Source organism: Pholis gunnellus, assembly GCF_910591455.1.
Source record: "Pholis gunnellus genome assembly, chromosome: 22".
Taxonomy (NCBI): Eukaryota; Metazoa; Chordata; class Actinopteri; order Perciformes; family Pholidae; genus Pholis; species Pholis gunnellus.
This window is the reverse complement of record NC_136549.1, coordinates 9,381,566-9,392,134: the sequence shown is the minus strand read 5'-3', so window position 1 is coordinate 9,392,134 and position 10,569 is coordinate 9,381,566. Positions and strand designations below refer to the sequence as shown.

At 41.1% G+C, this 10,569-nt stretch overlaps 2 protein-coding genes across 2 annotated transcripts; one reads left to right on the top strand and one right to left on the bottom strand.

The window, feature by feature from the left end:
- Positions 1–60: 60 nt before the first annotated feature.
- On the bottom strand, positions 61–5,328 carry LOC306714088 (ras-related protein Rab-19-like). The gene is made up of 4 exons (XM_079184033.1): positions 4,302–5,328; positions 2,197–2,380; positions 1,647–1,750; positions 61–1,566 (listed from the first exon to the last, which is right to left on the bottom strand). Exons 1-4 carry the CDS (start codon positions 4,494–4,496, stop codon positions 1,378–1,380), a joined length of 672 nt encoding a protein of 223 aa, XP_079040159.1. The 5' UTR covers positions 4,497–5,328; the 3' UTR covers positions 61–1,377.
- A 1,098-nt stretch (positions 5,329–6,426) lies between these two features.
- Positions 6,427–10,569, top strand: LOC306713689 (tetraspanin-8-like; the record flags this gene model as incomplete). Its single annotated transcript, XM_079183480.1, has 9 exons — positions 6,427–6,507; positions 7,284–7,349; positions 7,783–7,896; positions 8,058–8,132; positions 8,234–8,332; positions 9,280–9,366; positions 9,884–9,943; positions 10,130–10,213; positions 10,465–10,569. The coding sequence occupies 9 exons, from the start codon at positions 6,427–6,429 to the stop codon at positions 10,567–10,569; spliced, it is 771 nt and encodes a 256-aa protein (XP_079039606.1).

The following is a 10,569-nucleotide window of genomic DNA, read 5'->3' as shown; positions in this document are numbered from 1 at the left end:
CCACAACTTATCTCCAATGAGGAATAAGTAACTGAAGATGAATAAAATGATTTTACAGTGATAGATTTACCATTTATTGCTTGTCAGATTTGGGGCAAATTACAAGGCTACGCTTTGTTCCCACATTAGTTCCACATAACTAAATCAATCAGGCAGATCAACTGTGTCAGTGTAAGAAAATAACAATCAGTGCAAGTCCTGCAACACGACCTCCAGATTGGTGTTTGAATAAGGCCTGCCAATTTGGCTTTAGACACAAAGGCAGATTACATCCTGGATGGAAGCCTCGTCAGTTGCTTTAGCTTGAGTGTTGTGTTGGCAGGAAGTGATTTTGGCAAAGTTCAGCCTTAATGGTGATTTGAAAAGTGATTTCCTGGGTTGTATGTTGGGGTTGCACTCAATTAATCGTGTCATGGTGCAGTCACGGATGTTTAAAATGACCTTTCTAGTTATTGTCGAAGGCAATGAGCGCCCAACCTGCAGCTTGAGGTCATGTATAACAGCACAGTGCCCTCTAGTGGTCACAATTTGGTGGTCGACAGGAGGATTTCAGGGAGACATTCAAAGCCTAATATATACATTTACGACAACCTAAGAGATTATTTTATAGTCAAACAAATATGTATAATTCACAGTCTTCTGGCTTGCATGCAGGTTCTCCAAAAAGTTGTCAACCAGAGCACAGCAGCAGAGGATCACAGCTCGTCATACAGGCACTGCAAGAGGTCACTTGGATGAAAAAAACAAGAGTCTTATGCGCCATAATAACATCTAATAGTCTTTCCCAGATTTTCTAAAGTTCTCCCAGCAGAGTGAAGCGTGAAGACAGCTTTTTTTTTGACAAAATACAACTTGCAGAACGTGGCTGAGGCCAGCAGGTGTAGAGGATGCTTGAGTGTTTTGTGGTTCCTAACCACCATAACAAAATGCCTTAGATTTTACATTCAGATGTCGATTTATTTTGGTAGTGCAAACTTAAAAAAAAAGGAATAGTAACAGTCAAACAGCAAGAGAAAAACAATGTCCAGGTATAGTTGAAATAAATGAGATTGGTTTACTGTAACTTCACCCAGTGTATCACACTCTTACTCCCCCATTTCTAAACATGCCCGGTCCGCGTCCTTATAGCACCAGCTAACAATTCTCTGGGGTCAGTTAAGCTGCAGAAGCTTACTGAATTATACTGAATTATACTGAATTGATTTTTCAATACTTTGCAACAATTCGAAACGTCCTCAATGCAAAGAATCTTGAGGGCCTTGCCGGCCTTATTCAACATCCATGCATCTTTGGATCTTCTTCTTCTCCAACATTCATGATCAAAAGTGTCCTTCACCCTCACCCTCCTCCTCCTCCTCTCTTCTGTCCACATTTCAATCAGCAACATGTATTCTTCTCTGGTGGTGTGTAGGCAGCTCCTAAGCCATCGATAACCCGAGAGTTGGACCGGAGGAGAGCTGGAGGTGTGTTGCTGCTTATTGAGTCCTCCTGCTGGACGTAAAGGCCGTTACGAGACAGCAGCTCTCGAGCCATCATGATGAAGGCTTCTTCCACATTCTGACTCTCCTTGACACAGAGAAGAAGATAGAGAACTTTAGATTTGAGCCAACTCCTCAGTGTTTTACATGCGAAAGCACTCTCATTACCTTTGCTGATGTTTCTAGTGCGGCTAGTATGTCTTTGTCCTCTGCCAGGTTGCAGGCTTCCTCAAACGGAACCTGACGTTCCTGCTTCAGGTCACATTTGTTACCTACACAGAGACAATCAGGGAGCTGAGCGATGCAAACACAATACCTCGAGATTATCTTAAACAACAAAGTTGTCTGCATCAAATTTGTGTTAAAATGATTATCAGTGCACCTAATTGACATGCTAGTACTGTCAGTACTGCTGCAAAACAAAGATATGATGATGATATTACCAGCCATGTGTTTAAATTCCTTTTGTTGTAATAAAATTCATCCAGTGATTTAAAATTTTCCACACAACCAATAAAGTGCTTGCTGCTCTGTGTGCAGATTCACTCGCTTGATGCTGTTTAAGTTAAGTTCATTTAAGGTCAGAAGTCTAGTTTGATTCCGCTCTCTGCTCAAAGTCCTAAATATAAAATTGGAAGTATGTAATGTGATGCTTGATGCATATAAAGTATGCAAAGTGGAACGGTAGTTGCTAATAACGTGCCAGGTCCACACTCACCTATGAGAACCAGCACTACATTGCTCGCTCCATAGAGCTCCACCTCTTTGATCCAGTGAGCCACGGAGTCAAAGGTCGGGCGTCGCGTGATGTCATAGGCGATGATGGCGCCGTGAGCGCTGCGGTAGTAGCTCTGGGTGATTGTACGAAACCGCTCTTGACCTGCCGTGTCCCACACCTGCATCTGTTACGAAGACACAGTCAAGAACAAGGAATCAGCTGTGACAGCTGTATGGGTTTGATTTACATGTATGGATGCATGGCTGATATGCACATTAACAACAAAATGACACACACACACACACAGTCCTTGTGTCCCTCTGCACAATACTCCCTGAGCATCTGAGCAACGTGGTAACAGCTGTCATGACAACCAATCTAAACTCACCAACTCAATTTTTCAATGCCAGTGTTGCTGGTTTGAACTACTCGTGTGCAGCTTAACAACAAAATCAAATCACCTTTTTTTAAGTTTTATTGATATACAGGAACCGTCATTCGTTGGACTTTATTCTGTTATTTTAACAACCTTGTGGCGACCTTATATATTCTAATCAACTGATTCATAAAAACACAACACGTCACTTAACTCGGCTGTCTTTTCCTCCCGAATTAAAGTTCGGTTGATGACTTTTTGTTTTGTTTTTCACCTTTATTTGAAAAAGTGGGGGAGTTTTTTCTATTTTCAGGAATGCCCTGAAAATATTCACACAGTTATTTATACACACCTGGAAGATGTCAACTACAACCACAGTCTAATCTGGTGGCCACAAAGCTGCTCCACTGCAGCAGTTGGGGTTAAGGGCCTTGCTCAAGGGCACCTCAGTGGTGGTAATGAACCCAGATTTACCCTGCAGGTACTGCACCAACCTGTTGAGTAGGGATGATGATTTTTGATTCTGCAGTCATCTAACTGGCTTGTCAACAGAACAAAAGAGTTGGTGTAGGTGTGTGTGTGTGTGCATTAAGTGACAGAGTGTTCCTTCCTCCGGGCTAAGACACATCTACAGATAAACAAGTGACGTGAACAGAAACAGAATAAAAATGGTGGTCAATTTCAATATATCAATGACTATGTTTGATCATTCTGGGCATCATTACCCATAGCAGCATGTGTTGATCCAATGACCAACACTATGAACTGATGGGTTTTCAGGCCAGATGTATTCAGGACACATACTGACTTTAGATGTTTGCGGAAACAACCACTGTCAAATCATTTAGTTCCCTTTCTATCTTAAAGACGGCACGGCAAAGTCATTCCAGGTTTATTTATGTCCGTGGAAAAGCTTGAGCGAAGCAACCTGAAGGACAGGTCCTTCATGCGAGCAGCTGGTCTGACCGGTTTTTGGACTGAGTTGAACTGAAGCTGTAACCAAAGGACACCGGTCACTGTGTGTGGTGTCGTTTATCCCTAAACCAAGAAAAGTTCATCACATCGGACCAGGGGTGACAGTTTCACATTAAAAGCATACTTTTCATTTTACCAGAAGGCATGTTTCAGTGCTATGTCATTGTCAGAGCCAGCTGACTCCACAACACCCATGATAAGGATCGAGGCATGTAGCAGGCATTACTGGGGCATAATGAGGGTTTCTGCAGGGTTGGCCTTGGTCAATTTACGAATCTTCAAGACCACATAGAATGTAATTTGGTACTAGCTACAAAGTCATAAAGGACGTACGGATAAAAATATGATGGGCAAGAATTATTTAATACTATCGCACATTACTGTTAATGCTAGAAGTACAACAATATTCTTAAGGATATAATTGAATTGGGACCTGGACCAGTGTTTTTCTACACCATTACTGCCTTTACAACCTTTTGATACCTTATAAAACCAGAAGCTAGGCCGATCAAATGCACATCTTACATTCTTTATCCCTTTCTAATGCCAAACCTTGACTTTGATTTACAGTCACATGCTGGTAGGCCCAATTTTGACAGCAGTTAAAAGCTTCAGTGACGACAACATGTACTGTGTTCTGAATCTATGGCTGGTTGCTCAGAAAGGTGATTTGATGCTCCATACCTCATATTCTGATCACCACCTCAACACACACACACACACACACATCCTCCAAAAGACACAGAGCGCTTACCTTAACTCTCCTCCCATCGATATCCACGGTCCGTACTGTGAAATCTACTCCGATGGTGTTCTGCTGTCTTTCTGAGAAAAGCCCTGACTTGAAATTCTGAACCAGGCAGGTCTTCCCTACATTGGACTCTCCGATCAGGATGATCTTAAACAGGAAATCAAAAGAGTCATCGTGCTCAGCTCCTGGGGTCTGCATGGTGGAGGTACAGCAGTCTCCTTGTCCTGTAGATCACTTGGAATGTCTGGACTTTGTGGCCAATAGATACCAGGTTATCTTTAAGCTTGAATAAAGGCACACTCAACTGTTTCTCCTTTCAGTCAAAGCTACAGTTGGTCACCAGGCTAGATTTCCAGCAGCAGGTTAAATTTAGCCTGTAAAACCAGTTTGGTGTTGAGAAAGTGTGTTTGTCAAGATGTAAAATGGTGCAATTCAAAAGGTTAGAAAGTGCCTGACATCCATTTGCCTCGCCAACATGATCAAAATAACATTTAAAATGGTCTAAAAGTTGAATAATTTAGAGTGTAGGTCTACACGTTGCGTAGGACTAAGCAGCAATGTGGGAAAATCAAATGTCAACTAAACAGGGACTAAAAACCGTGTTTTCTTAATAATTCTGCATTCTCTCTGTCTTGTGTCTCCAGCCAGTTCGATCTTTCTGTCCCCCTTTTGTGCTCCCTTTTAGTAGGACAAAACCACCTCAGTCTCTGCTGCTCCTTTCAGCTTCTTCTCAGGTGTTGACCCACTTTTTGGCCCTCAGCAAAAGAAAGCATGAGTAAACATCCCATTCTTTTTGTCCACCTGTACAGGTTCTGGTTAGCCGTCCTTCAAGGGAATAAGGAACTTCCTCAATAAAAATATGCTTGAAAAAGATCCTTGTCTGTAATCCGGGTTCCTGTCCAATCCACCTGCTGTTCTTTCACACACGTGTCAGTTTTCTTTCCTCCACCGGCTTCTTTGCCTTCCTTTAAATGTGCCTCTTTCTGTCATCGGTTATTCCTGTTCTTACTGTCTTATAGCCTCCTGCGAGTTTCTCTCTCACTCTCTCCCTCTTCCTCTTCATAGCACCTGTGGAAACAATAGAAACCCGCCCTACCTGTTCTGGGGAAGTAGCCCAGCCCCATTGTGCCTGTGGGATCCTGGGAAATGCAGTCATTTTTCAAGTAAAAAAAGCATCAGTCACACTAAAGAGCACATTGTGGGATGTTTTAACACCTTGAGATCTCTCAAAAGAATTTAAAATGAAGCCAATTGCAACAATTCTTAGCCACATTTAGGAGTTACTTTGCCTCTCTCTCTCTGCTGTTGTTGTGGACTCATGGAGACACATACTGGGTGAATTATGACTTGTGTCATACAGTATAAGCAAAATGTTTGGTTTGAAATATGAAAACAATACTACAGAGAGATTGTGAAAGATTTTATGCTGAATGGCCCCTTCATAACTTATTTTCAAAATGATGATCAATGGGCCTCCCAATGTATTAGGAGCTGCTTAAAATGCAGCATAAAATGAGAAAAAATAAAAGACTACATAAATAATAGCTTCATAGTAAGAGCTGTATGAAGTCACTGAGGTTTTTAATGAATGTTGTATAAATGTGTTTTGCAATCCTGAGGGGTACTTACATTCTACAGTTAGTGAGCCAAGTATTTTACTAATTTAAATTTAACTTTTCTAACTCACAAGACTGTAGAAGAGCATTTTAAACAGTATAACCCATTAATTAACTGAATAAAAACATATAGAAATAGCCAAGTGATTAGAAAAATAAATACTTTAGAGAGACAATCTCTCGGGATTGTGTTCGAGATTTTTTAATTTTATTTCAGTAGCACAGTCATTTCTAAAGGCACTGCTCACATGATTCACACCCATTGCACCTAAAATTCCTTGAATGAATTCCTTTAATCGTGACTGAACACCATCCCGGTGCGCTAACACTCTTGATTCCAATATTTCCGACTGCACGTGAACGCGGCACAGACCCCTCACCCAGTGCAAAACAGTGACGTCCTGTGCGGATAGATAGATAGATGCCCTTACAGTTCTAATCATAGGTCTACAGCCTTAATATTGTCTTTATGTGGAAGGGCGTTTAAAGCCTGGGAGAGAAGCAGCAGCAGCATGCAGCGGAGCGCAGTGGTCGTGGTGGCGGATAAAACGAGTCTGAAAAGGCCGTTTATTTTTGCAAACGCTGTGCATATGGTAGGTAGCCTACAATACATCGCTCTTGAATGCAATTGCAGCCCAGAGGCCTATTTGATCGCAGTTCATAGTATCTTTTTTCTGTGTATAAATATTTGATTTGCTTGCTGTTATTTTGACGCACAATCCTCATTCGCCCTATAATTAACCCAAATAAGACCATGCTAGTGCTGTATGTCTGTCTCTCATACAAACATGCTGCAGCGTATCCACTATCACAATTATTATGTCGGCAATTCCTGCGGTGCGTTTTATGTAACATGTAACATGCTTTAAGGTTATATACAAAGAAGATGAAGATACAAAATATCACTGGTAGCTATCAAAAAGAAGCCATAGTGGTGGTTGGAATTGGCTTTAACAAAGGATAACCATCCTCATATAATCCCTCCTCACATCCACCTAGCCCCAGACATAATATCTGTAATGTCCTTATAATGCCTCTGTTTACAATGAGCGTATTTTTCTCAGCTGTGAGGTTTAAGTCATGTGCAGTATGGGTCTGGATTTATCTGTGACATTACAGTCCTGTAAAGGTATTATCTTAGCCTAATCCTAGATAGCTGTTCCACTGCCTACCATTCGTGCCTACTGAACTATAAAAAAAAACATATTAAAAACAATGGCTGACAAAATATAATTTGCAGATTGAATACACCTCTGGCATTAAAAAACTAAAATATGTATTCCCTTCTTTTTTCCTGTATAGCCTTCTACACTTTCCATGTCTTCTTCACTTGCAAACTTAACACATGTTTATGCTCCTTTCTCCAAAGGCACTGTGCTTCTTCATGTTGACGATGACGGTAGCTTGGCATAGAGACCTGATACAAACTGGCAAAGTAAGGATAACTTCAGATGTTCTTCTGAGCGGAACATTATTTTTCTGAGGCAGAAACAACTCTTGCCAGGCTTTACAAGGAAAACAAGAGTTGCTGGGACATCCAAGGACTATTTGGGGATTATTAATGCACGGGTGTACATGGTCTTCCATCAATATTGCCTGAACACACCACTGCAGCTTTTTTTTTTTATATATATTACTCTGGAAGACCTCAGTTCAAGCTGTCATGTTGGCAAACGTCATGCAGTTGAAGTGTCCTTGGGCAAGACAGTGAATTATCTTCAGATGTTGTAGCTGACCCTGACCTCTGACCTCTTTTGTAGCCTCGCGATCTTGGAAATACATCTGTGACAAAAATAATATTGACATCAACATGGTCAGGCCAGTCAATGTATCCCTTTTAAAGCCAATGCTTTTTTTTGTCTCCTCAGCTGGTGTCCAATGTTTCTGTCGTGATAATGTACGTTGTAGAGATCGGCTGCCTGCTGCTCTCAGTGCTCGGTGTGGTTGGAGCCTGTGCAGGAAAGAGATGGTGTTTGATTCTGGTAAAAAAAACAAAAAACTGCTTCATGTGTTCGTACTACCACTGTGTGTGTTTTTGTACGATTTTCTTTTTACCTGTGTAGGACAGAGTGCATAATATGTTCAAAAGGGTTTTCTGCAAGTGATGTTTCACTTACTATTGTCGGTGTGTCTGTTTGTGCAGTATGCAACAGGGATGGCGGCAGCCAGTCAAACAATAATTGTCAGAACAGCACTAAGTTACCAAGATGTTTATGAGGTATGGTACTTTATATTCAGATTTTTACAACATTTGATGTAATGCTATCGTATTATAAAGCAACTTTAGGCTACAGCATGTCTTGATTTCTCCCTCCTCAGAAGCGTGTGCTCCGTGAGGAGTCAAAGTTGCTGTCCATGATGCCACTTAGTGGAACCAGCAAAGCCAACAGGACCCTGCTGTATAGTATTCAAAAAGAAGTAAGGAGCTATTATTATAATATTTTGTTTAGCTTGATGTTTATTGGGCAGAGTTTTCAGATGGACAACCCAGATAATACATTGTGGAGATTGAAAACAAATAAAACCACTTCCAAAGGTACATAATTAACCATTGAAAGCTTTACAGTAAATCTGAATTAGTTTCTGCTATTTTCAAATTCATTATTTCTGCTTATTTTATTCGTTGTCTGTCTGCAATTTTTGTGCTCCCAGTTTTGTAATGAGAGTTCCCATAATGCTTTGGAGCATGTAAACAGGAAGTACAATGTTGCCATAGAGTCAGTTAGTTAGCCAGCTGTGGCCTTCATCTGGAGCCCCGTTCTTTAAGTCTATTTGTTCACATTTTCAGAAATTGGCACCAAATAGAAGTATTGCAAATTAGCTATGAGCAGCCCTTGTTTGCAGTGAACCCATAGATACACAGAAAACCATCCCTGGGTTACTCTGATACTGACGAAAACCTGAGATCTTGATTATTTTCAAGCAAGTTCTGTCGCGTCCTTCCCCTCTTTTTTTAAAAGTGGCTTAATGGACGTGTTTTCCCGAGGAACAACAGAGATAATGATGTCCTCTTAAAGTGCAAGTCACACTTTTTGTAAAAATATGCTATAATGTCTCTGTGTCAAGATTTGACTACGAGAACGCCGACCGCTGTGCTCACCGTGGAATACCACGGCCAGTTCTCACACTCGCTTTCAATGAATGAGGTCCCACCAGCAGTATATTTAGTCTGCAGGGCGTGGCCGGGCAAGCAGGTGCTTCTTATCTTAAAGAGCCAAGAGGTATTCGCTTACTCTGGTCTTGGGCATGATGGGAATGCCAGGATCTGCAGTATTCTGGTTTATCTGTTGTGGAATTACTAACTTGGCCTGTATGTGTGTGTGTGTGTGTGTGTGTGTGTGTGTGTGTGTGTTTGTCACCTCCAGTTTGAGTGCTGTGGTCTAATTGAAGGCTACAAAGACTGGGGCTCTTCCATCCCTGCCTCCTGTAACTGTCACTATCCAGGAAAATGCGTGAGTATCTCCCTTTATATAAGCAAAATACAATCGGTGAAGATGACTCATTGGGATTTCTGGTCCTGTAGCTACACATTATATTTCAATCAAAAAAGACACTTGAGGTCAAATGTATTTTGCTAGTTACCTGGGTCTTGTGTATGAGTTTGACCAGAGCACTGCAATAGAGCTGAGCCATATTCTGATATACAATACCTAGAAATAGACTGGAATGTAATCTGACTTCAACTGACAGTCTGTTATGCATATCAATGATACTGTTCAGTGGATTAAAGCTGAACCTGATATTATTAGCATATCGAATAAATGTTTGCAGTGCAGCTGCAGATCACAGCAACAACATTAGGGAAGTAACACGTTATCGCCACTGATGGACAAAACCGTATCAATATGGAAACGCTAAAGGAAGTGAATTCTTCTTCACATTTTAATGTGTCCTCATATTATTGATGTTGCACTCACTTTTCTCCAGTGAAGCTCATTTTTGTCATATTAATGGGATTTTGTACTCCAGATTCGACTACGAGGCAGCGCCACACTGGGGGCTCCAAAGAACCAGTACGTTTATCAAGAGGTAAAAGAAAATGATCATATTTTCTGTCATTTATTTTAAATTGCAGCACTCATTCCCAACATTTTCGGCTTGTGACAAAATGGCCAAATGAGCAGCAGTATACCCAGATCAGTCATTTGTTTTGTTACATACAATTGTAACTATTTTTGCCACGCCTTAACAATAAACCCGCACTTTCTTCCACAGCCTTGCCTACCAATTTATGTTTCTGAACTGAAGCTTGCGTTCTCATTGGCGATGGCTGTGCAATTTGGAAGTGGAGTATTTTGGGTGAGTCCTTTTTTTTGTACACATTGATATGTTTTATAGGACTTCACACAGCTACTAATGCAAAAAGAGTGTTGAATTGTTGCCTTGATGTATTTTCGGCTAGATCATTTTCATTATACAAAAGGCATACAAATAAGTACTTCCTGCCATGAAGTCGACTTATTACACAAGAGTTCTGGTGGTCAGGCCAGCAGAAAATCATGTGATTGAGCACCGCAGCATGCTTGTAACTCCTTTGCTTCCCTTGCCAGGTGGTTCTACTCGTTATGAGCATCAAGCTGATGGGCCAGATAAAAAGAAAACAGGAGTTCATAGCGCTTCTCCAATCAAACAGATATGTACCTGGTGCCTTCTAG

What these genes read in the sequence shown, in the direction of transcription:
- LOC306714088 (XM_079184033.1), bottom strand. Translation starts at nt 4,496, where the DNA reads ATGCAGACCCCAGGAGCTGAGCACGATGACTCTTTTGATTTCCTGTTT. An exon ending in TGTAGTGCTGGTTCTCATAG is followed by an intron (nt 1,751 to 2,196) that starts GTGAGTGTGGAC and finishes GTCTCTGTGTAG; the next exon opens with GTAACAAATGTGACCTGAAG. An exon ending in CACTAGAAACATCAGCAAAG is followed by an intron (nt 1,567 to 1,646) that starts GTAATGAGAGTG and finishes CTCTGTGTCAAG; the next exon opens with GAGAGTCAGAATGTGGAAGA.